We start from the raw sequence: 26,826 nt of genomic DNA, 5'->3' as shown, positions 1-26,826 counted from the left end.
GTCTGAATATGGTAAGCTTCATAGGTGTGAAAGGGTTTTTTTTGTGTATGTTTATGCACTTGTCTCCCTGCCTGGTGGCCTCAGCGTGGTAACCATGAGAACAGCATGAACGGTGACCTCATTGCAGCAATGTGACATCATAGACGGTGACTCATATTCTTGGCGCTCTGTTTTGTGTGTGTGAATGCATTTCAGTGTGTCAAGATGCTATTGGAGGAAACACATTGGCCAAGGCAAGAAGACAACAACAACAGGCACTTTGAACATCAATTAATTTTATTCTATGTAACAAAAATAATTACATTGTCTTTGTTCTAGGATCCTAATATTGAAATCAAAAAAAGCAAAAAAAAAAAAGCTAAATTATCAACTGGGACAGCAGACATTTACATAAACATCATAGAGAAAAATGTTGAAGAATAGAACTATATTGCACCACTGAGCACAAATGATCCCCTTCAAAAAGTAAAGAATATCTATGTTGGTATTCATGTAACAAAGCTCAGTGTGTCTGTTTTCTGAAGACTGACAGCTGATGAACTGCATCACATGACATCAACATAGTATCTCTTCATTTTGAACTTCAACTGATTCAACCATAGCACTTCCAACCCACATAACTCCATCTTTGGCACAGAAATTATACAGAGTAAATGATTTATTTTGCCAATGTAATTTATTTATTGTAAACTGCATTAGGGGGGAAAAAAAAACATTCAGTGAGAAAGCAGTTAAAAAAAATAATAAAAATGTGTGTTTGCAATCTTCAAAAAACCGAAGCGGCCCCCTCGCTCTGAACCTGTGCTAATTAGGACGGACAAAAATCTAATAAGCAGAGGAGTGTGAAGACCAACACACCGAGAAGCCACTTTGTGAGCCAATCTTTTGTCGTCAAAATGTTTTTTTTTTATTTTTTTTAAATTGCACACTGCTTTACATTTAGAAGGATGATTAAGCCTGTCACAAAAAATACATTTAGTCGTAACATGAGGCAACAGAATACTCTGAGCTCTAGGGGTGATTAAGTATACACTCAAAAGAATTTACAAGACATTCGTTCTGGTTTTATCAAACTTAATCTTGTGTTTCTGTTTTCCCTGAAATAGGAGCAAAACAATCTGCAAGTGGAGAAAATAAATCTAATAAATATATCTTATGCTGGCTGACAAGGCCCTATACAATGCTTTTCTGTCATCCAAAATAACTCATTTTTTTCCTCGAGGTTACTTGTTACCACAGAAAAACAGTTAAATGATAGATATTGATGCATGTCCACTCAGGGCTTCCGTAGTTTTTCATACTTTTACAGGGAGAATTAAGAAAGATTATTTTTCAATCCTGCATACTGTTAGGTTTTAAAGCTCATAAGCTTCAAAGATAAGGATTTGACTTTTGTTGTTTTAATAGAAATATTTAACTCTTTAGCTTCTAAATGCTCCAATGTGTTGAAAGTGAAGTAGGTTTGCTTTTGGAGGCTCATGGCTCACTGCTAACAAATACATGTGGAGCAAGAAAACAGAGCCAGACGGGGGCTGTATACAGCAATAGCTGGGCATAACTTAATTTTGACACACTGATACCATACAGTAGAAGAAACATGTTGGGCTTTAAATGTGTTAAAATATTCCAATAGTTCGCTGTACAACAAATACAAGTGAAAACATTGAGTTCTGTTTTCAGCATGACTGAAAAAGTTCATTTGAAATGTTTTGAAAATTACTGAATCTTACTCCACTTTTAGATTCCAGCTCTTATTTTCAGGAACAGAAAACTCTTCGGACAAAACAAGATTATCGAGTTCTTCACATCAGATAAGATTTCCAGTTTTGATCTTGAGGCACAATCATTATATAAGCAAAGGAGAGCTGTACAGTAGTGTGACTTCATACCTCCAACCACTGGGTGACACTGTGACACAGGACAGTTTGACTATTATTATTTATTATTATCGCTGACACCCATCTCCTCAGACCTCAGGCTTCTCCTGCCCATAACCTGTCAGCAACCTCCACTTCAGAGACTGAGGCCTACAGAAGTAATCACTATGTGTGTGTGAGTATTATTATTTGTAGAACTGCAACAAGAGGCTACAGCAAACAAAACAGCACATCCCATATTGGAGACAGTACATCGGCTACTGTACACCAGCGGACCACGAAAGCAAGTGTAGGTGTGGGTGATAATACTCAGTGCTTCGGTGGGAGGGTTACCTCTAACATTTGTACAAACTTAAACTAGACTGAGGCATCTCTTGATACACAAATGATACAAATACAAAACACAGTAACACAAACACGTACAAAACACTTGCAAAAGTGTCCGGATATACAGCACGCACTGAGCTTTTTCACAAGCACTCACAGTTTCTACTCTGGCTCACTCCGTCATCCTCTCACACAGAACACACACATACATCCTCTCTCTCTCTCTCTCTCACACACACACACACACACACACACACACACACACACACACACACACACACAGACACACACACACACACACACACACACACACACACACACACACACACACACAGTAGCTGAGTCATCTTATGAAAGTGTGTCTAAAGCTAGTGGTACATTTACATTTACATAGTATATTTGTTTATATTCATAAATACGATTACGGTCGTATCATATTATACATGTCGCTTTATCATTACATTATCAAACAAGGGAGGCTCGTTCTTTCACTTTGGGGGGGGGGGAGCATTTTCACTGGTTTGACGAGAAGTAGCAAAATGATGTGCAATGACAACTGTTTCAGTCGGCTAAGAGGACACGGAATGAATCATTTATGTGGGACTCGTGGAATAGAATAAAAGGTCTTTGAGATTTAAGAGAAATTAAATGGTGGGGAACTGTGTCTGCAGAGAGCCTGTTCTCTTCCTCTACTTCAACTCAGGAGGTTTCTAGGAGGGCACTGGGTGTATTTCAAGAAGCCAATGACAGCACACAGGTGAGTTAAGTATACAATTCAGTGATTGGGCGCTATTCATACCACGGAATGGTGGATAAAGCTTGTTCCAAAATGAGGTTGAACCTTGGGTTGGCTTTTAGTCACGGATGCAGAGTTGTCCTTGCTGTCTGCTGGACAGGCAGGTGCCAAACCCAGGCAGTTAGTTGGTGCTAGCATGCTAAATAATAGCCTTTTCCATTACATCAAATGTAACAGGCCTACTCTCAGGCAGCGTGCAGTGTGTCATCAGGCCAAGCTGGATGTAACTAGCAATTCTGGTAGTAACTAGCCAAGTTAGAGGGGCCCAGTTTGAATTTTGTGTTTACAAGCTTACAACGAACGATGCTACCGACACTATCTTTAAGAAACAAAGCACTTATCTACGAAAGTTTGTTTCACAACTTACAATTATCGTGAGCGCGATGCTGGTTCAGTCAGCCCTTTAATATCAATTTCAATTAAGTGCGGGCCTCAAGCTAACGTACTTAGATGTACATGCTGGTCTATTTGTAAAAATGAGGGGGGAGGGAGAGTTAGCCTCCTTTGGGGTGGGCATTGCAAACTAGCTTTGGTTAAAAGTGCTGTAGTGTGTGGCAGCAGTTAACTTGCTCCATATTTGTCCCTATTCAAATCTTAATTAAATAAATAAAACCCCCTGCAGAATAATGCAGCAGCTGCCACTGCACCCGTCAAAGGAAAGGGATTTATTTTAATTGCTTTGCTGATCCTATGGAATGCATGGATTTGTGAAGGGAAACGCAGGAAATGACTGACTTACTGAACATTACGATTCAGGTTGCATTACATGCATGATTGATATTCACAAGCAGATGAGCACAGCACCCAGGCTTCCTCGTCAACCTTTTGATCTTTTTAAAATTGATTTTAGATCTGAGCTGAGTTCAGCGAAGTTCCCTCTCCCTGCACCTATTATCAAAGCACTTCCTTTCTGACATTTAGGATGGAAGAGGAGAAAAAGGGCCGAGAGCAGGACAGTGGGAGAGGAAGAGAGGCGAGCCTTTCGGCCTTCAATGTGAAACAAAAATGAATCACGGAGGCAGGGTTGGCCTTTCTGAGAAATACCGTTTCTGCCATGTGGTCTGCAATTACTGTCCTGATTATCCCCACTCCACACTGGTCTAGTGGCCCCCTCCTCTGCTCAAGTGGACGATTTTACAATGTCCTGTATGTTTCCTGATTTCTAATTGTGCATATATATATGTTAGACTTTCAATATGATTTCTAGAGTTCATTCAGATTTGCTTTCTAATGAGGACAGGGCTTATTTTATTTGTTTATTTTGGTGTTGAGGACAATGACTGTAATACTGTTGTGGTCATCAAACTTTAGTTTTTTCATATGTCTGGTTATGAAACATGTACCAACAATAGAAATGTACTTTTTTGGATTATAACGTTATTTATTAGGCATACCTTTAAGACGTGAATGTTTCAAAGTGTCAAGTAAAAAGGATTTAAATATGATACTTGCACAACAATATGTATATTATGCTTGTTTCTAAAATGTTTATTTGGAAAATAATTTGTTGATACAATTATGACAGTAAATGGATATATATATATATATATATATATATGGTTTTATTAAAAATAAGCTGATGTGGTGATTTCTGGCATTCATAAAAAGAATAAATAAGAAGGAAGAGAGCCACGTGGAGAACATGTTCATCAGCTAAAAAAGCAGAGGTTTGAAAATGTAGTGGACAAAGCTTTATTCTGACTTATTTGAATTACATTTTATGATAAACATTTAATTGTTTGGATAAAATGTTGATTTCTAAGCATGTGGGGATAAAGCTTCAGGTGCAGCCAGATGTCACTGAGCAGCTCATCAGTATTCTTCACCATGCCGCTGGAGGCAGCCGTCTGAGACATTCATCACCTGTCTGCCTCACATTTAGAGCATGGACACAAGGTGTTGTAATGTATCCCAAATGCTCTCTCTGGGTGCCCTCAAACTTATTGTGGAATAGATGGTTGAGAAAGTAACAATGTAACTGCACACTTTACAAATATGCGGTTACATCTAGTTTGGCCTGGGTTATTAAAATGTACTTTGCTCGGAAAATGTCACATTCATTTCCCATTCATACTCAGAAAAATATGGACATCAATAAACATCCACACACAGCTTATGGATTTGTATGTTTATGTAATAATCTCTTTCAGCATTTGCTACTCTCTGGTAGCTCTAGATGGACCGTATAGAAAACACAACAGGCCCTTTGTTTTGGTTTAATGCCATTCCTTTCTTCAACCTGTGGTGCACATCATTTACTACTAACTGTTTTAAAGTTGATAGACTGGTTGCCGGAATTTCCAGTACAGTAAGAAATTAAGGAAAAAGTTTAGTAACTCTCTCATATCAGTTTATGAAGCTGGAGAAACGTAGCATGTTATAGCGTTGTAAAAGTCAAGGAGGAACTGCTGGCTTAGCTCTTCATCTCAAGTGTTGAAATGATACATACCCGGGCTTATTGACCAGCCTAATCCATAGTGGTAAGTCAACGGTGATGTTTCTGATTGTTGGCCAGGTTACTACTGGACATTGATTCAAATCGGTAACCTGTTGTTTTTGGACTTTTCCCATTGAACAGATTCAACCAAAAACCGGCAACATCTTAAATGGTGAGTTTAACTGGTGCTGGTAGTCATATTTCTTTACCCGTGAATATTGTGAGCTTTCTCTTCATCTCTCACCACTTGGACCAAGTGGTATCAATCCTTCTAAATAGCTCTCTAAAAATAGGATGGTTTAGACACCATTCACTCTTTTACAAATAAGATCCTGTGCACTTCAGAGTCTGAATCTTACTATCTAGACACACAGTCAGCCCAGGTGGGGCTGACAAATCCATATTTCCTTTAGCTGTACATCCCTATAATATCTATTCTGCCTGTGCCAAAATAACTGGCAGAATTTCCACAATTTTTTTATTCTCTCAGTGGATTAGTAAAAACACTCTATAGTGCTATAGTGAAGCAAAAGAGGTACAGGAACGTCAAAGAGGGAGGGCATGGAGCAAAGAAATGGCATCAACCATAGGATCAACTGTGTTCCCATCATGCCTCATCCCATTTTACTGTTTCAAATAAAGGAAATAAACCTTCCCTACTTCCTCCTCTTCCCCGAAAACTGCATCCCTCCCTTTCATCATCAGCCCTTCTGTTCTCTCATCCTCCATCCTTCCCTTACTCAAGTTCAACTCTTCCTCCCCTCCCTCTCTACCCTAATAGTTTCTGCACCCACCCTCTTTCTACTTCTGCATGTCACACTGCAGCAGTAGGACGATGGAGGGGTCAGACTTGGCGGCCTCTTTAAACTCTTCCAGGGAGATCTCATCATTGTGGTCCTTGTCCATCTTTGAGAAGATCTTGTCCACACGCTGCTGCGGAGTCAACCCATCCTCATTCATTCGCATCATGATCACAGTTCCCACCATCTTATAGATGGCCTACAGAGGAGGGAAAAAGGGAAAATGCTAGATTTTTTTCTTGTAATGTTCGGTTGGATTTGTTTCTAGTTACACAACAACTTTATTAAAACACATACCTCTATGATCTCCAGCATCTCCATGCGGGTGATCTTTCCATCCCCATCCAGATCGTACATGTTGAAGGCCCAGTTAAGTTTCTGCTCAAAGCTGCCCCTGGAGGTGATGGACAGGGCGCAGATAAACTCTCTGAAGTCGATGGTCCCGTCGCCGTTCTTGTCAAATGTCCGAAACGCATGCTGGGCGAATTTGGAAGCATCACCATATGGGAAAAACTGAGAGTGAAAAATGAGACACAAGGTCATATAAATTATGCATGTATTGCAATGGGTGCACACATTGTACTGGCAATGTGTGCCCTGTAATGGGCTATAATATGAACATTGCCATCTAATTGCCAATGAACAATGTAGGAAAGTGTTTTGGAGTACCTATAATAATTATGACCTGTCAATAAAGAGTTACTAAAGAAACTGGGATTTTATCCACTGGAGTCTAAGAGGCTGGTTAAAAGACACTATAGAAAGGACCGGTTACAATTTAAGTCTTTTTTTATGATGTGAAACTTTTGTCTCAATGCAATTAACTTTTATCTAAAATCTAAAATTAAAACTACTTTATAGGTTTTTCACATCTCAGAGTCATTTCCTTAAGTGTCGGGCATAGCTTTTCTCTTCACTCCTAAGAGTTGATGAAAATATACTAAATAAAAAGTATCTTTAACCCCTGTGAGAACAAGTAGAATCTGTCATCCTCTGTCGTGCATTGAACCATTTGAAATTCTAGAATGTTCTATATGGTCATTACTGGCCGTATTTAGACTAACTAAAAAAAACATGTTTCCCATTAGCACCAGCCCTAATATAACTGTAATTTAACTGTTTAATTTCCTCTGCTATACCTGTCGTCTTATCCACCTCTTCTGCTCTCACCTTAACGTAGAGCTGCTGAAACTCCTCCAGGTTGAGGATGCCAGAGGGACAGTCTTTCAGGAAGCCTTTGTACCACTGCTTCAGCTCCGCCTCGTTGAATTCTGTACTCTTGGTCAGGTCATCCAGGACCTCTGGAGCCAGCTTGCTGTTGTGTTTCCCCATGATGCTACACCTCTTTTGGAGGAAGGGGGGGGGGGGGGTGTACAGAGAGAGAGAAAGAGAGAGGGTTAACACAATTGGAGGAGCTGCTAGACAAACAACAGCAACGGCAACGATTCCCCTGTGTTGTAGAGACAGCACAGGCCTCTGGGAATGGATGCAAACATAGAATAACCTGCAGGGAGAAACGCAGGAGAGCTGCATCGTCTTTATCTGTCTTTTTATCTAAAACGTATGTAGAATGAAACATTCACACACATTTATACTGTAGCAATAATTCAACAGTAGCTGTTTTTGCTACAGTGTTTTTAACACAACTTTTAATCTATACTCAAGACACTTCCTCTAAACTCTAAAACACCTACTGCACTATTTGTCTTTCTAATTAATTTCCTTCCTGGAATCAATTTTTCATTCATTACTAATTTGACACAAATGCTAAGAGACTTTCTACATTCACTAACCTTATCATTATAAGACAAAATTGACTCAATTACAGACTATACTGACAAAGCACTAGAGCGTGTTGTCCATTCAGGAGGAACTTATATGAAATTATAACACAGCAAATGTTATAGTGTGTTCAATGTAAGGCATTATAAAGCATGTTTACTTGGTAAATGTTAGATGGACTGCACTTGAATACACTTTTTTTTATAGCTAACCTAAAGACAAGCCACCCACTCTAACTCTGACTCACAGTTGCCCCATCCATCTCACTTTCTTGGCACTTACAGACTGCCAGTTCAAGGCAGGATATTTCTGCCCCCGTTACACCTGGTCTGCAATAGGTAATGCACAGAGGCGGTGGGGCATAGGCGTCCATTAAAGGAAGTAATAGAGACAGAAAGAGGGGGAGAAACAGTGGCAATGTGGAACAGAGCTGTGTGTGTGTGTGTGTGTGTGTGTGTGTATGTCTAAGTGTGTATGTGAAGTTTCCACTGTGTGTTTACGCCCTGAGCCTCTTCCTTCTCAGCAACGCCATACAGAAAAGTGAAACCACACCCTGGGAAACCAATCTTATGCCATTCCTGATGCAATGTGAAAGTACAAAGGTGAATGTCAAATCTTCGTCGTGAAGCTGTTCTGTAATCTTAACCTGTAAGCACCTTCTGTCTCACCACTTGATTACTGTGGGATACTTAAATAATACAACCTCATCCATTTATCCACCAAGGAATGATTTAAAAGTTTAACTTGAGAGTGAGATAAGGGACACACAGACCAACAGTCCATAGTATAAGTGTACAGGCAAGAATGCCCATACAGCTTATTTAAAAACCCAACTGCTGATGGGACAAACAACCTCAGATATTTGTTTGATGTGTCCCTCCTAACATAAGTAAACCTCCTCCCTGTCGGCAGCAGTCTAAACTCTGCATGCAGAGCGTGCTGAGTGTCTTCCAGGATGGTCTTTGCCAAGATGGGTAATTCAAAATTCATTCAGGAGTCTGAGAGAATGCAACTGAAGAGAGTGAAGCAGGTTTCACTTCACATGAGAATGAGATGGTCCTGTGACCTGGTGCACTTTTGAAGATTCTCAATTTGGAATTGGCCAAAGAAATTGCAATCAGTGCATCTCTAATATCTATAAGATCACAAATGCAATGGAATAAATGTCAACGTGCAATAGGTCTTTCCATTTTCATAACGACTGGAGTCATTGTTACTCCACTATAACTTTGTGCCACTTCTGAAAGTACAACCACTGATGATAGCGTCATTTCTGCACAGACAGTAAAATGGCCCATTAACCTGGCTCCACACATCACATGTCTGAGGACCACTGCACTGCCTTAATGACGCCATCCCTGAGTCATAGTCCTGTCTGACCTCTTTCACACTTTGTCACCTGGACACAGCCGACACAGCTGTGTCAAGCGGACACAAATCCTCTTCATAATTGCAAAGGGATTGTGGGGGCAGTTTAAAGGCTGAAATATCATCCTCCCTCGCTTTATGGGCGAGTGAGTCATCTAGAAAGATGCAACAAAACCCCAAGTCACCGCAAAGTGCAACAATATTTTAGACTTTGTATTCCCCTGACAACTGGGGCGCGCTGAAGGAAAGCCAAGAGCTTAGAGGAAGAGGAATGAGTGGAGACAGGCCAATCCAGTATTAACGTGTTGTGAAAAGGTCACCTGTGATCTTATCAAGCCAAGACACTAAAATGAAAGTTCTCTGCTCAGAGAGCCACCCTGCAGTTGCTCAAGACAAAAGAAAGAGTGCTGTTCATAAAGAAAAGAAAGGGGGAAAAAGTGTCTTTAAACAGGATGACAAAAGGTGCATTCAAATAGTCATACACTTTTATTTACTTGTCATCTTGAACTTTTTCAATTACTTCTGGAGAAAAGCAACCAATTTCACTTGTTAATAACAGAGCCCAGCATGAGTCAACCATTAGATGGAAAGTGTCAGTGTTCCATTTCTGTAAAATGCTGTTTTTAAATTGCGCAGTCACAGAAATGGATCCCTTCAGATGGGAAACAGATGTTTTTTGGATTCACAGGAAGAAGTATGAGTGTAGAAGGGCAGCTATAGAGCCAATCAAAGCTCAGACTGAGCATTGATCTATAAACCTCCTGACTGAGGACAGGGCTTAAACTGTTTCATTTTTTCAATGAAAGTGTTTCGATATTCTACAGCAGGTCACTGCCATGACCTTCATACACCTCACTTTTACCCAAATGACGCCAGGCCATCACAAATGATAGGTACAAATAAATGTAAACCAAATATATCAAAGATGCGAGTAGTCCCTTTCCAGCTTGAATTGCCATCGCACATCTGGCATGCACACAAACTTTCACAAGGTTAACGGCTGCAGGCATCCCAGACAGATGTTTTGGGAGCAGTGTGGAGAAGAATCACATCAGGGTTGTGGCGTGTTGGAAGGGACAATTATTCAGTTAGATCAGCGGTCTCCATCAGGTCTAGTATAGCTATAGACCTCGCCAAGAGGTTCACAGCCTGTGTACAAAAAAATCTGATGACAATAAACGCGCCTTGGAAGGCCCTCCCCACTTCTATTCAACCAAAAAATGTGACGTCCCACCCCTCCAATACAAAAAAATAAAACAGACATATCAGCTGTCAATAAAAAAGGTGATGCTCACGTCACGTTTGCCAATCACAGCAATGTAGCAACATCCTCCATGTAAGTTAGTTTGGTGCCGTTACCTAGCCTCTTTTGCCAGAATTAATAACGAATAACAAAGATGGCCATGCCAAGAACAAGCAGAAAACATAACATTTTCTTGGGGAGTGAGAGAGCGAGGTTTATGATCAGGAATGTGAAGGGAAAGTGTGTGTGCCTCATCTGTGGTACCAATATTCCATCAGTAAAAGAAGCATCACAGAACTCTACCATACTTAAAGGTGCACTGTGGAGTTTTGGTAGAGCAATGTGAAAGTTGGAGAAATTCACAGATTCTGTGGTTCATGTTCATAACTCCATACACAAACTGTCCTCAGAGGAAAATTTGGTCCCCGTAAAACTGTTTTACAGTTATTGAGAGGGCCCTCAATAGTGACACTGTAACTCTCCTGCTAGCTTTTTAGCTCCAAACAGTGTTCCAGGGACCCATTTTTTTCTTTGAATAAAGTATGTGTATTTAGTTCAGAAAATATAGCATAGAATTGTTTCACTTCTCCAACTTTCACATTTCACGACCAAAACTACATAGTGCACCTTTAAGCCCAAGGTAACTTTGATAAAAAAACAACAGCAACTTATATTCACCCTACTGATTAAGAAGGCCAACTAAGCTATCCTAACAAAGTGCCAAATGTTGAGGAGAGAGCGATAGCCACAGTGGCTGAAACGTTATTTAGGGACCATTAAAGTAAATCCCAAATAATGTTTGTTATTGCTGATGTTCCAACTGTTTGGTGCTCACACAGTGGCACAGAGACTCTCTGTGCTCTGTAAGCTTTGGGTATTGACATCTGATACATGTATGTGAGAAGTAGCTCTTGGCCACTTTTTTTTTTAAATCTCTCAGATATACAATTATTGGAGACCACTGACTAAGAGGTTTATAGTTACTAAATCGAAACGTCTTTCTTAAATGTGTAATTAATTCTATTCCTTAAGGAGCAAACAGAAAACAAGTTTAACTTTCTCTAAATCATTGACAGTTTCCATTCAGGTGTATACCTCTGTAAATCACCTTCTGTATTAGCAAACCACAAACGTGCCAAAAGCAGTGAGTGTGTTTGGGCCCATACTCTCCTGTACCACACACACACACACACACACACACACAGCTGCAATGTTCTTACACCTGTGACTGAAGAAGATGAGATTCATCCCCCTGTTAGAAAAGCAAATGTAGCGGATAATAGAGTTTTCTCTGGAGGACAGGGAGAGGCGTGACGAGCCAGGCGTGCAAACACTTTGAAAACTTTACCCATCCAGAAGAATCACAATAAACACTGGACATGGCAATAAAAATTGGCACATTTTTACTATGGTTTCCAGACAAGGGCTGGCTTCCAGCTATACTCGCTCTATAGTCTTTGCGGGCTCATCTTACTGAGGAGACATTTATTGTGCAACAATATTCCCTGGAGGTTATCTGGGGATAACCCCTGCTGACTCTTTTTCTTTGGTTTTGTGCCCTTTAGAGCATGAACTTCAAGACCTTGGAGAATTACTGATTAACTGGCTGCTTTACCATTTTCTCCTTTTTGCCTGCCTTGGAAAAGTTGATTTCAATTTAAAAACATGCATGCTGTTTGTATGAGCACATGAATGTACATACAGATGTGCTTGTTTCAAAAAACACAAAAAAGAAAAGTCAGGCATGTTAATGCATAAAAATATGGACGCTGGGTCAGGTCTGGGTTAAGCCTCTGTATGTATAGTAACTGCTGGGCCAAATGGCGTCCCTTGTGGACTTTGGAGAAATGTCTTCGGTTGTGATAACTAATAGCTGCTCAACAACCATCCAGTTAGAGCCCTAAGGATTAAGAATCAGGACATAAACCTCATGGTGCTCTGAAAGCAAGAATTGCAACATATGGGTAAAAAAACAGTCCTGATCAGCACAGCAGACTAATCAATAGAGTCAAACTTAAGCTATTGTTAACAGCATCCACCTATAGGTAATCCTCATCCAGGCCATAAGCGCATGTTAATAGCCGAATATTAACACTTCATGAAAATCCCTTTCTTATAAAGAGATCTTGTTGTTCTATTTTTACATATATTTGAACTCAAGACTATTGTCCTAGACTGAGTCTGTCCCACAAGTGTTCTACCTCTAAACCGAAACAGAGACTACAGCAGAAGGAAACTCACCAACTCTCCCTTTCTCCTCAACTCTCAACCCCTTCTCAGAGAAGAGGCACACAGCAGCACAGAGTTGCATAGAATTAAGAGATTCATGGAAAGTGCAGAATTTGAACATGCAGTTTCTCAAGTACAAACCACCAGATGCTAGAAGCTATTTCAGCATCAAGAGATAAAAAAAAAAAAAGGACCAGCCACTTTTGGCTACGTTGAAATGGATGAACACTACAGGCCGATTGATAACTTCACCTTTTGTGAGATAACTCGTACTTCAGTGCAGAACCTTTCAGCCACCTGTAGCAATAAAGCAAAAGCTCCTGATAATGATTCACAGACAAAAAAGAAGTTAAATATAGACTCCAAAACTCAGAACATCACAATGTTAGGATGGTAGAGTGCTCAGGGGTTGATTTTAAATGACAATGGCATCAAAAGTCATCAATATGCCAAACCCTGTACCCGAGGATTGTTCAATGATCTTTCTGAATTTTCCACAGAGAAAAGGAGGAAATAAAGAAAAAATAATTATCTTTTGTAAATCACCAATCAATGTCTTGGCTTTGATTAGGCTTTAACAGCTTGACAACTGATTAAATTCTAGATGAAATCTATTTTAACTCTTGATTACAAGTTAAATGAATGTCACTACCAGTAGTGCTAATATGAATATCTTTTTTTTTCCTGAATGCTTTAATTTCAGCCCTGCTAACCAAATGGGAACAATTAGCCTGGCAACATGCTGTTGTTGTGCATAGAGACGTCTTTGACAGTCTGTTCACGTCCTCAAACAGGAAAGACCCAAACACAATCATATAAACACACACAAACATGCCAGCTTCAACCATGCAGGGACAACCAGGACAAAGCATACACAAAAACTCGGAAATTCACATGTAGACACTAATGCACTGACGCAGAAAATATATGACAAAGGAGGAGAAGGGCAAGAGAAGAGATTGTGCGTGAAGATAAATTGGGTGTTGGAGGGTGACTCAATCTGGATTCACACCTTTTCAGGACAAGACAAATAGACAAACAGGGAAAGAGACAAGGAGTGAAAGGGTGAGGAAGAAGTACTGAGAACGATGGGAGGCTGCAGGCAGATAAGCAGAGCTTGAGGAAAATTGTACCAACAGGCGTTTAAAAGAGAAAGACATGTCGCTCGTTGAGTCTGAAGGGGCGGTAACGCATCTTCATCCCAGCTGTCGGACTGATAGTAAACACAAAATCTAATCTGAGTTGTAATTGCATGAGACACTGTGAGTATGTGTCAGGCCTAGTTTGACAGTAATCTAGCTGATTGGATAAGATATTTCAATGTATGTATGTATGTAAGAGTCGGCACAAATAAAGCTTGCACTTTGATGACAGTTTTCTCACAGTCAAGGCACTTTAATTTTGTATCAAGTACTGTCTACTGTTTGGCATCTTAAGACCGATCAGGAAAACAACAGATCTAAAGGGTCCAAAGAGGTAGTGGGATAGTTTTACTTCACTCCCTTGCAAGATGACATAGCAGTTGATCACGTTAATTATAGCATGTTACTTTGACTTTGTTTATTCAGGTTAAATTGAGATCAAAATTGAGTTTGCAAGAGGCTCCCTTCTGTGTTTTAGCAGAAACACAACAAAAAGGCGGGGCAGTCACGCACAGCAGTCATCTGTCATAAAAATCACACAAAGACAATTTACTGAACAGCAGACATGAAACTATTTCTGGATGCAAGACAAAAATGAACACAAACATTTTCTACGAGTAAAGTACCATGTAATGTTATTTTTTGGGGGAAATTCTGTCTTCCAAATAACGTTGCTATTTCATTTCAACCTGAATGTTGCCATCTTGCTCTCACCGTTTGAATCATCTGAGTTCAATCCAGTGACTGACTGAATCCATGTTGATGCAGTAGTGTAGCTATAAGCTTGGGGCTAAGGTGATTGTGTTAAATAAACGTGATTTCAGAAATTACAGAAATGATCACGATTATGTTTCTTGCCATTACAAGGAAGCTGTTGAACCACATACACAAAAAATGTCATTTTTATTTTATTTTCTAGTAAGCCTACACAAACCATACACAACTCTGCCCTTTATGCAAATGACTATAACTATTCCATAGGCAACCTTTAATTGGCAAATATATCAAGATTTAACAATTAAATGTTGTCACCCTCACTAGTCGATAATTACTAGATTACTAATCTAATTACTAGATTACTAATCTAGTAATTACTAAACCAATTTAACATTGCTTCGCCCAAATGCTGTGATCCTGCCGTGTAAAATAAGCTGCGCACAATTTTGAATTTTGTCTAAATGTTTAGACTAGTTGACTAGCCAATTTTAAATTTGTGTTTTTCAACTTTCAAACTAGACGCCTGTAGGAACATCCCTATGACTGTGATACAATGCACAAAGTACGTCATATAACCTTCATAACCAGCTCATATTTAGTGTCAATGACTAATGAATGGAAATAAAGTCTGCTTGGCACAATCACTGTAATATCCTCATAATAATTCCCAGTTATAGTGCCTTTGCCACAAAACCACGTAAAAAAAAGGTTGTGTTTCAGTGTTTCAAAGTTTCAGTTTCTCAGTTTTTTAAGACTTCAGCTTGAATCTTTTTCCTCCTTCATCATTCTCGAAGTTGTGACCGGAGACATATTGTCCCTAGAGGTCATCTCCTTTGATAAAAATCGACATGGTAATGAAAACCAATAAAACACTGAATGCAATAGTTAGAAATTAGTTTTTCTCTTGATTTGGTCAATCATTACAAGACTCCCTAACGTCCGGTGTTAAAAAGAATGAAGCCAATGTAGAAGTGCAAAAAACTGCAGTTCCTCGAGTGTGTGCTTCAGTCTTGATCCAAAATACCTGAAAGTCCTATACACACGCCATGTTCTACTGTCCATTTTGACAGCGGAAATAACATTTACAGCCAGGTATAAAAAAAATTACTTTGAGGTCTGATTGGTCAATGTTTATTGGAACACACAATATGGGGGCGGATTTTTTTGCATAACTCACCCGGTTAGATTTTTTTGAAGGATACAAGTTATGCATAATTAGAGACGTGGCCAATCTGACCGTGTTGTAAATGTTTGTCAGGAGGTTTAAGGCCAGCCTCAGTTCCAGCTCTTTGCCTGTTGTTAGGTTGAACTATAGTTTGATAGAGTCAGCTTTCTAAAATGGCAACCGCCACTAGTGGGCTTCTAAAACATCCCTTAAGAAATAATGAGTAACTTCACTGAGACTTTGTCCATGTAGATATTTAGTCCATGACATAAACTTGTACTTTTTTGTAAGTGAGTTCACTGAAACTGAAGCAGCTAAAGGGAACTTAACCACCATTTATTTCATTATTCACACTTCTGTTTCCGTTCTGTGACAGGTCAAAAAGTACTCCTTGACGGTTTATACGTTTTCCTGGGGAATTCTTGTTCCATTCTCTCGAGGTGAACCGATCCACTTTTTTTCACTTCCGATCTGAGAATGTTTAAAGTGCCCAAACATCATTGGTCAGTGATGCGGATCAGCGCTGTCAGCCCGATATCCGAAACGAAAATTGATTCAATATTGGACCCGATGCGGATATAAGATCTGATGGGTCCCATCTCTACCAATCTACAGAGAGCAACCCAAATAACGTGGACTTGACCAATGTCAATGTAAAAAACTTAAAACAGCCTAGTTGAGTCAAAGAGGCGTTCCTTATGGGACAGACAGAATAACATTTTATATCCTTGTAGTTTGAATTCCTTTATGTGTTTGTGTGTATGGGGACATGTGTGTTTGTAATGGCAATAACCTTTGTGAGAGTGGAAAAAGTACAATGGACTCCTACAGCAAAAGGGAGAGCAATCAATAGGGTACCGGTCAAACTCCAGGCCTACTCTGTCAAGCGTGTGTGTGTGTGTGTGTGTGTGTGTGTGTGTGTGTGTGTGTGTGTGTGTGTGTGTGTGTGTGTGTGTGTGTGTGTGTGTGTGTGTGTGTGTGTGTGTGTGTGTGTGTGTGTGTGTGTGTGTGTATTAGAGAATAAGCGAGAGAGAAAGGAGGGGAAAGAGAGAGATAAATAATGAAGTTTAGAAATCTTAATAGATGATCAGTTGTAACATGTAGGGTGGGGACAACAAATTGATAAAATTGGATTATTAAAAATAAAGGCAACAAATGTCATTATTGATTCATTGTTTTGGGCAATTATTACGTCACTGAGCGTGGCGTGGAGTTTTACGTCAAACACGAACTGTTCAGCGTAGTGATGTTTGTCACTTGGTCAGCTAAAGTTGTTTTTAAATGTGCTGTATGAATAAAATGTACTTTCTACAATTCACTTAGCAGACGCTTTTATCCAAAACGACGGACATCAGAGAGTAAGAACAACACAATCAAGGATCTAGAAAAAAGGAAACAATGTCAGTAAGAGCAAACGATCAGCTTTGAGTCTGACTTTATCTTATTATAATCATGTTAATAACTTAATGATGAATAAAAGATGAAATGTTCATCAATGACCATTGTTCCATGATGAAGAGATGTTGGATTAAGGACAGGATTAAAACATTAGTGGCTGTCGAACATTTAAAATCCATGATATATTTCCTGCTGTGTGTCTTATATGTAAATTAAGATACAAGCAGAGCCTGTCAACATTTAGTTTGCCATTTAGTTTTTTTTTTTTTATTATTTTAATTTCACATTTTTCTAATAGCTCAGGGACATTGAAGCTACAACTGTGTTCTGTTTTTGAATAAAGGGATGGAAATAAGAAATACATTTTTCATCTGATCTGTCGATTCATGAAGAAAAAATAATCAGCCGATGAATCGAATATGAATAAAATCATCATTAGTTGCAGCCCTATTGATATGTCACCTGTTAATACTAACAGCCATTCAGCAGCGGTTCAGTCTTTTGGTCAATAGAAGCAGTCCCTCTGCCAACAGGACCTGATTCATTGGCTGACTATTATATGTGCTCGATGTTGAGGTTTTAATGAAAGATTTCACACAATTACATTCTTATACTGCTTTACATTGACCAAAAACAAACTTGCAGCCTGTCTTAAACTTCCCCTGACTGATAACAAGACCTCACATACAATTTACTTGTAACTCACACATCCCTACACTGTACTGTATGTGCACATATATAGCCCCCCCAAAACAAACATACAAATTTTGCTGCAAAAATCTGCAGAGACATTCTTTGTGACATCCTTAAATTGCATCACAAATGGCAGATTCAAGCATTTTGTTTGCCATTTATTTAACAAATCTGTTGTTGCTAAATTAAAACCGCCAGCGGGTTCAGACAGACAAGCACAACGCAGCAGAGACAGAACGTAGGTATAGTTGGTTTCTATCTATAAGAAATGATGGTGCAAAATTTGGCCAAGCCGGAGAAATCAAAGAGGACATCAGACTGAGTACTGGTCAGGCTTAAGTTGATGGTAGTAGCAAGTAAAGTGAATTAAGTGAGCAATGTTATCTTCTGTGTGATGTTATGAAGCAGCATAAGGGCTTGTGTTTGTCCGGTGCAAATGATTAAGTGGTCAAACTTGGGCAAGCAACATGAAGCAAAAATATGTAATCTAAAAGATGTTCCACCTGGTGACTGGCGTAAGAAAGATGCATTGCTGCAGAAACACAGCTCACCTCTGTGCGGTTCAACTCTAATTTAAGCTATGCAGCATATTGAGCCTGGGGAGAAACACAGGGAACAAAACGGCTGCGTGCGTGTCCCCTTATGAGTCAGACTCAAAGCTAACCTCTATCTCCCACATCTCCAAAATGTCATTAATTCACCCCAGTATTTATTGCCACTATTAATACACGCTAACTGAAGTCTGGGTGACTCATGTCTGAGTGCTCTGATTGACACCTTTTGTTTCGGTATGTGCTGAATCCAACTGCACAGCATTGTCAAATGTGGCTAATAATATTCCTGCGACACCTTTATACTCAGTCCTCAGACATGATTAGGTTCCAGCACACAAACACATGATCAGATGCACAAAAAGACACTTGTGTAAATTACATCCGCACTGGTGGAGAGCTGTTCTGTTGTAAGGCTCAGGTGTGTGCAGATAAAAACAAATTTACCCATGTCCTAAAGGCACACACACACACATGCAAACCAATACAGTAGTTCTATGTTTATTGTGTCGTGTATTCAATGTGAAGTTTGTAGAATGTAGCATTAAAGCATGGCAAATCTTAACATATTTTGATGTGAGAGACCCCACACATGATGACAAAATAATCATAGATTCATCAGTTTTGTTCCTTTAGCGTGTAAGTGTGCTGTTTTGGTCATCGTTTGTCTCCACATACTATCAGATTCCATTCTCCAACTCAAAGATGGAAATTTGGATATTTCTTGTGGTCAAACTTGACGTAAACAAACGTGGTGGAAGAGAGACAGGAAGAAATTGCAATAGTTTTTGCACTTCTTTTAACTCAAAATTCACTAAGAAAGAAGTTAAACCAATATGGATTAAGACATGCAGACAGCATATATATACATGTGTACCACGATTTTCTAGTCTTCTAACTACTCTTAGCACTTTTTACATGGCAGGTTCCCTCTACCTATTCACTTACTGATGGCAGAGGCTGCTTTGTAAAGTGTTCATTAGTATTAACTAATCCATTATTTGTACACATTCACACGCCGCCGACGAAGAACCGTGAGCAACGAGTTATGTGTCTTGCCCAATTGGGACACATCAACATGTGGAGCTGGGGATCCAGCCCCCGACCTTTTGTTTTGAGAAACCTCCGACTCCACCACTGAACCACAGCGGATAACGCCTCCTCAAACCTTAAAGATCGAAAAGGTTGATTTCGAACAAAACCCCAAACATCATACAAGTACATGTCCAAACAATGCGAAAGACTGCAAAACTACAAATACTGTTCTAAAAATGTACCTATATATGCATGACCATTCTTTTCCTTTGTAACTGTACAGAACCATGGGGCCAGGGCAGGTTTACTCTCTGTCCTCCCGTAGACATCTTGTTAGACTACTGTTTAAAGATGTTTTGGTACAATATAGGCAGGTATTTATGTCAAATGTGATGGAGAAAAACAGGACTTCTTGGCATTGCAAAAACACTGGACCTCAAGTAGCCCAATGCACCTGAATACCACTAAACTAAAGAAAAACTGTCTGTTGGCCAACGGTAAAAAAAAGTTAAATGTTTGATACCATAAGGTGGATATTACTTTTGACTCGTCAACTGAGCTGTTTAGGAGTTTTTAAAAAATATATAATGAGTCATTCAAAGATGCAGCAGTGCCGTTCTTTTTTTTATCACTGTGACTACAGGGAGACACAAAAACTGTGGCTTATCTACGATGTGCCTTAAAGGACAAAATAGCATGTTTAATAATCACCATTAAAAAGATGAATGTATTCATTTCATACCTAAATTAATTGTGATTAAGCAGTTAATGCTGACAGCCAAATTGAAACAACAAAGTCTGCCATTGTGACATTCAAGAAAAACTAAGGCAAGCTACCTCAGAGAAACCCCCAGTATAGAGTCGCTTTGCACTGTCGCAAGGCAATGACATTTCTTGCTCCCTTATAACCTACAGACTTCTATGCATTTGGAATATATTAAAGCCACAATACCATTCAGTCATACCCATTCTTATAAACCACTTTTAAATACTACTCAGTGGAGACAGGAGTCTATCCTATCATGCACTGAGCTCGGGAGAACCCTGACAGGTTGGCAGTCTGACACATGCAGAATATAGTCCAACGCTTTCACACTCATATTCACACATGTAGAAAAATTCACAGGAAGAAAGAGCACTCCGAGGAAACCCACTCAGAATTGAGTCATGACATTTTAGCTGTACGACACCAGTGCCAACTAAAGCACTGTGGTATTTAATTTTGTCACATCGTGTTTCCTCCTAAGCTTCCTGTCATGTCTCTATGCCATGCTAAACTATACCATGAATTCAATTAAATTCAATTACTAGCAAATGCAGACTCATTGTCTTTCTTCCTCTTGCCATTTCTGGTATAAATTTCCTTATTGTTGTTCTATAACGTTCCTCCCAACATATGTGATGACAACCTATCAATGGCGTTAACTGATAAGTGTAGGTGTTCATTAGTGAGCCACTAGTGATGCCAAAAGCCATCACTCAACATTCCTTTGTTCATGTTCAACCACTGTCAGCTGGTCCATGAAGTGTGTGTCAAGCGTACAAGCACACACACAACCATCGTTATTCTCCAACATCTGTTTCCTTGGGTAATATAGCATGTGACAGGTATGGATGAATCAATCAGTCAAGAAACACACACACTGTACAAGCACACACACAATGAGCCAATGATGCATGAGACAGATGCATAGTACACCTGGCCACAGGCTTACAATGAAATGAAAGTGATGCTCGGGCAGGGAATGACAGAAATCACAAAAGTGGGAGTCTATTTTTTATTTTTTTGTCAGAGCATCATCGAAAAAAAGGAAAAAAAGATGTGACTGGAAAAATACAATCACACACTCAGGCAGGAAATTGTTGTGTCACATGTTGCTCCAAGCTGACATTATTGTACTCTACAGAATATGGATCAATAGGTCTTTCCAGAGTACAGGAAGTAGCTTTAATAATGTGTTTTGCCATCCGGTGATCTGACAAACAGCTGTTCTGGGTAACTAACTTCTTTCCACCTGCTTCTTTAAAACAGAGAGGGACAACAATGTCTGCCATCAATGCAAAGGCCAAGCAATGGAAGTCGTCAGTCGCTCATTATATGGGGCGGATGTGACCCAGCGGTAGAATTGGTTGTCTCTCAACTTGAAGGTTTAGGGATTTGATTTCCGCAAGTCCTACGGGCCACAAGACACTTAACCTAAAATCAGCAGTTGAACACTTTCAGTAACAGCCTCTGCCATCAGTGTGTGAATGTTGTTTGAATTTTGTGACAGGTAGTGGAGCGCCTAGCAGTTATGTCGCACGCCCCAAGCACAGAGGCTATAGTCCTCGCCCCAGCGTCTGGGGGTCTGAATTGACATGCAGTCATGTAGTTTGAATGGGTGAATGTGACATGTGGTGTGCAAGCATTTTTGAGTTGTTAGAAGATTAAAAAAAAGCACTATACATGTCAATTTACCATTTGAATGTTATCCAGTGTTTCTGTGGTGGGCTGCCTTTAGCCCCTTTTACTATATTTTCAATACTGAGAAAACACATTTTATGAGAAACCCTGTGAGTTATAGTCTAAAAAAGAATGACAGACTTTGCATTTAAATGTACTGAACAATGATAAAAAAGCAAAACTGACTAGAATTATTTTTAAGGGTATTTGAAGAAGATGAAGAAGAAGAAGAGGGGACAGGGGTCTCTAACCTTTTTTTATCTGAAATAAATGAAAGTGGTCGAGAGCTTCTTGCGTAACATCCCTTAAGTTTGGTAGTTTGATATTCCTACACCAATTAACTCACTGAATCAAGCGACTTCTTGTACATGTCAAATATCATTACCCAAATCTTACAAAACACAGACACTCTCTGGGCCTCCATGTAAGCACCAAACCGTACGTCAGTAATAGCATGCATTATTAAAGTCTTTCTTTTATGCTCCGTAATGTCCACTGCTGTCGTTCTTCCTTGACCATCCCACCGCTGGTGAAAGGCTTCTTGTGCTTTGTTAGGATGCGTACCACTTCAGCGGATGCCTCTGTTATCGCATTTGCTTTTGTCGGTTGGGTAAACCCTCATGTTTTTAAGGGCGCACTCATACAAGGAAAATTTGTCCCCGTACCCGCTTAAGCCTGATTGAATAACGGGGCCTGTGCACGGTAACCTCTTATAACATCGTAATACAACACATGCGTGGCTTTACATGATCATGGAGCGTATTTATTTTACAAGTCAAGAGGATACGACGTCCGCAGATCAGAGAACAACACAGAGAATATGGCTGCTGCCTTACTGACTTTGTGACTTATTTTGAGTCATTTAACACTCCAGAATCAATAATGGAAGGATGTCCACGTTGTGCTTGCGAATGAACTGTACAGTGCCGGAACACAACTTTCAAAGTGTGCCAGTGCCAAGGAAGTGTACCGTGTTTGAGTACGGATCAGAGAACATTAGTCAAACGAACTGGACTTTAGGGGTGAAGCGTGCTAAGGCGGTACTTAGTGTTTTCAGTTTGTAACATGCTGCCTGCAGGAAAGTCCAGTACGTTACAATGGACCTTAGTGTGGTGGTACAATAAAGGTGAATGGACTTGTATCGTGCTTTTCTAGTCTTCTGACCAAAGCACACTACATGTCACATTCACTAATTCTGAGCACTATCCCTTTAACCCACATTCACACGAGCAGCAACAGCAATATGGGGTTCAGTGAGAGTAGGAGCTGGAGATTGAACCCGCATCCTGCCCGCTTACATCCTGAACCACCAAAAAAACAAATTTCCCCTTGAGGGATCAATAAAGTATAAGTTATTATCATTATTATTATTATTATTATTATCATCATTATTATTATTATTATTATTATTATTATTATCATTATTATCATTATTATTATTATTATTATTATCATTAATATTATTAATATTATTATTATTATTCCAAAAGCCCAACTTTTGACAATACACAGTTGACAGTGTAAAAATGGGTTGCAGTAAAAATAAGTTACAAGAGAACCAACTATATATATAGCTGAGTTAAATGGACTTTCTAGTCTTCTGACTACTATAGGGGCTTTTCACACCACAGGTCACACCTACCCACTCACACCACATTCACACTCTGATGCCAGAGGATGCTCAGTAAAATGTCCATCAGTACTCACTAATCCCGTTCATACACATTCACACACCGCTGATAGTTTAATGTCTTGCTCTAGGACATTTTGACATGTGGCTGCAGGAGTTGAGAATCAAACCTTGACCCCTCTGGTTGTGAGACGACCGACATCTGAGACAAGGGAACACATTTTTCAGATACTGATACCAAAAGAAATTAAAAAAAGGCAAAAAAAAAATCAGATAATTAAAACAGCTGAAGGACAAATATGTACTGTAAGTTATCTACTGATTTAAATCTGACCTTACGATATCATTAAGGAAACATGCCATGTTGTAGTGCTGGCTTCTTTGTCAACAGTGCAGACGTCAGTATGTCCTCCGACTGAGCTTTGAGTCCAGTGTGGAAAGGTTTGTTATTGTTTATCCAGAGAAGGGAGGCAGTGTTAAGGCAGTGCCACATGGCTGTTCTGGTTGCCCCTTAGTTTGCCGGACAAACAGCAAACCAACAGGTGTTGCGTTGATGGAAGCGTGCAAGCAAATTGATTCAGATAAAACTCATTCAACCCCACTTAAAAAAAAGCATTTGGCTTTATTCTAATAAGCTCCACAACAGGAAAGGTGGGGAACTAGGATATATATTGAATATTCTTTTGAAAAATGGAGAGAGGTTAGAGCGCAGAAAGGTTTACAGACCTGTGCAGAGCTGGCTAAATTAACACTGAAGCTTGTGCACGACATGGCAACCCGCGCAACAGAGCTCTACAATGTTATGAATTTGGACTGCAGTACCGATTTTAAATGCTATAGTTACATATAAAATAAAGCAGTTTAAAAAAATCATTGTTTTTCCATTGATCTTCTGTAAATACATGTTGTTAGAAGAGGTCATTAGCTTGGCTGATTGCTTTAGGTAATCTTATTTCTTAGGTGCTCAGCTTCTTTAAGGTTACAATAGCACAAGTCATCCATACCACGAAGGCTTACTAATGCACAGCTGTTAAAAAACAATAATGATGTCCAAATTTTCCAACACACTGGTATATAAGGGGAAACTGTTATCAGCCGATACTGAAGTCTAGGAATCAGAACAGGTAACAGGAACAAAACAAATGGGAACGCCTCTACAACATACAACCTCGCTGCTAAAACATGTTTCACATGTGTATTGAAAGACTAAAACTCTTCAAGTTTAAGTGTCAATTACAAAATCTCAAATTGCCAAATGCAAATATATTCCTGTTTAGTGATAGGCTTGAGACCAAAAAAGACTGCAGGCTACTGAATGAGCTGTGACTGCATGGATGTGCCCATTCAACTGTGTGTGCACATGTGTGTGTGTCTTTCTATTTACATGCTACGTTGCGCTGCTGCCTTGTATTGTACACAAACGACAATCAATAAAAACAACATTTTATACAGACAAGCAGGGCAACACAAATATGCAGACACACATGGTCAGCAACTATGATGCAATAGCTCATCTGGTATGACCCTTTATGGCAGAGTGCCATGCAGGCCAGCAGTAATGGGAACAAGCTCATACAAAGCACACATTGGAAACTGGTCCTATCGATTGTGCAGGACCTGGTGGCACTCACAGACGACTGGATTATGCAGATGGATCTAAACTTGTTCAGCCTACTGCGTTTCCCTGGTTGTCTCTTCTCTTGACTCACTCGGGTAATCAGAAAATAACTTTACATGCCAACAGTAAGGTTTACATGCAAACATGTATTTTAAGTCTTGACATGTAACACCTCACACAACTACAGCACAACTATCAGCCAAATCACTGATTGCCTACAACTGCATCCTTCAAGTACAGATTGGTGCAGCGCACATTCACACACTTTAGTTGAATATGTTCATTATTGGCTTACGGTACCCATTTATGGTCCACATTTCGCAGAGAGACAGAGTTCTTTTTCAGTGGTGCATCACAGGTAGTCTTTACTCTGTTCTTCCATTGATTGCTCCCAACGCATGAAGGACATTCTAGGACTGACGTTCCTGCATTATCAAATCAGTGCTGAACACAACACTTAACCACCCTGAGATGTAAATGTCTTTACATGAAGAAATTCACACTGACAAGACAAAGAAAATGTTTGCTGCCACCACAACTAAGAGCTCTTTTTTAAAAAAATATGAAACCATCATTCCGAGTTAATTGACTCTACAGTCCAAATTGTCCTTGAACAAGACACACACACACCTAACAGTTCAATTAAGCAGTTCAGAATAATTGAACCCTTGACTCATTTATAGTAAAGATGTAATGCACCAAAACTACAAGGAACCCTTATATGTTCAGTTCACCCTCCTGGTTATACAACTTTGCTAGTAAAACAGTAAAATAAAGTCAGTGAATGCCATTCTCTTTACTTATTGCTTGTCTTAGTTAGGAATTACGAATAAGCATGTGAGACATTTGGACCTCCTCTCGTACACATTAACATGATGGTAGAAAAAGACAGCCTTTAAATAAAGGAAATGTCCTCTACTTACCCTGTAATGTTTGGAAGAAGAATAAGCCCAGCTCCTTGCAGCTATTAAACAAAAAAGCCTTGTCTTTGCTTCTCAGTTATTGTCACAGGCAGTGGGTTGGTCCCAAACAGTTCCTCCCTCATGTAAAATAACCTTCGCGTTAACTCACCTCTCTGACTGGAAGAAGATGAATGAACCGCTGCGTCTCCCTTGCCAACACATTTGCATAAAGGCCGCCTCCCTCGCGCGATGATTAGCCGGGATGCCGTTCCAAAGGTGGATCCTCGTCACCTGATTGGACGGGACGACATGTCAATCACGAGCGTGTGACCGCGCGCCTGTGCCCTCGCGTCCTCGCTGTGGAGCAGCAGCAGCCGCCCGCGCGCGCGCACACACACAGAGAGAGGCAGGGTGGCAGTAATGTGAGATGCTTTAAATGGAAATTAACAGGAAAATACAGATGATAATTGCTCAATAACTGTGATAAGCCTTTATCTTGTCGCCATTTATCTTTCCTTCACTTGTTTTAAAAGGTAGGAAGTTTTTAATGGAAATGTTAGTTCAGCAGGATAATTGTCCTCATTAACTGACAGGACATCAAGCTAACCAAAGCAGGAACCTCATCTCAGTCTTCAGGGAGAATTAGCCCACAAGATGCATGAAGTAAAGCCTA

General features: G+C 39.7%; 1 protein-coding gene across 1 annotated transcript; it reads right to left on the bottom strand.

Moving 5' to 3' along the window:
- Positions 1-253: 253 nt before the first annotated feature.
- On the bottom strand, positions 254-26,347 carry LOC109991751 (visinin-like protein 1). The gene is made up of 4 exons (XM_020644106.2): positions 26,175-26,347; positions 7,408-7,581; positions 6,535-6,750; positions 254-6,436 (listed from the first exon to the last, which is right to left on the bottom strand). The coding sequence occupies exons 2-4, from the start codon at positions 7,567-7,569 to the stop codon at positions 6,239-6,241; spliced, it is 576 nt and encodes a 191-aa protein (XP_020499762.1). The 5' UTR covers positions 7,570-7,581; positions 26,175-26,347; the 3' UTR covers positions 254-6,238.
- Positions 26,348-26,826: the final 479 nt, after the last annotated feature.

Source organism: Labrus bergylta, chromosome 19 (assembly GCF_963930695.1).
Source record: "Labrus bergylta chromosome 19, fLabBer1.1, whole genome shotgun sequence".
NCBI lineage: Eukaryota > Metazoa > Chordata > Actinopteri > Labriformes > Labridae > Labrus > Labrus bergylta.
This window is presented reverse-complemented; position numbering and strand designations above follow the sequence as displayed.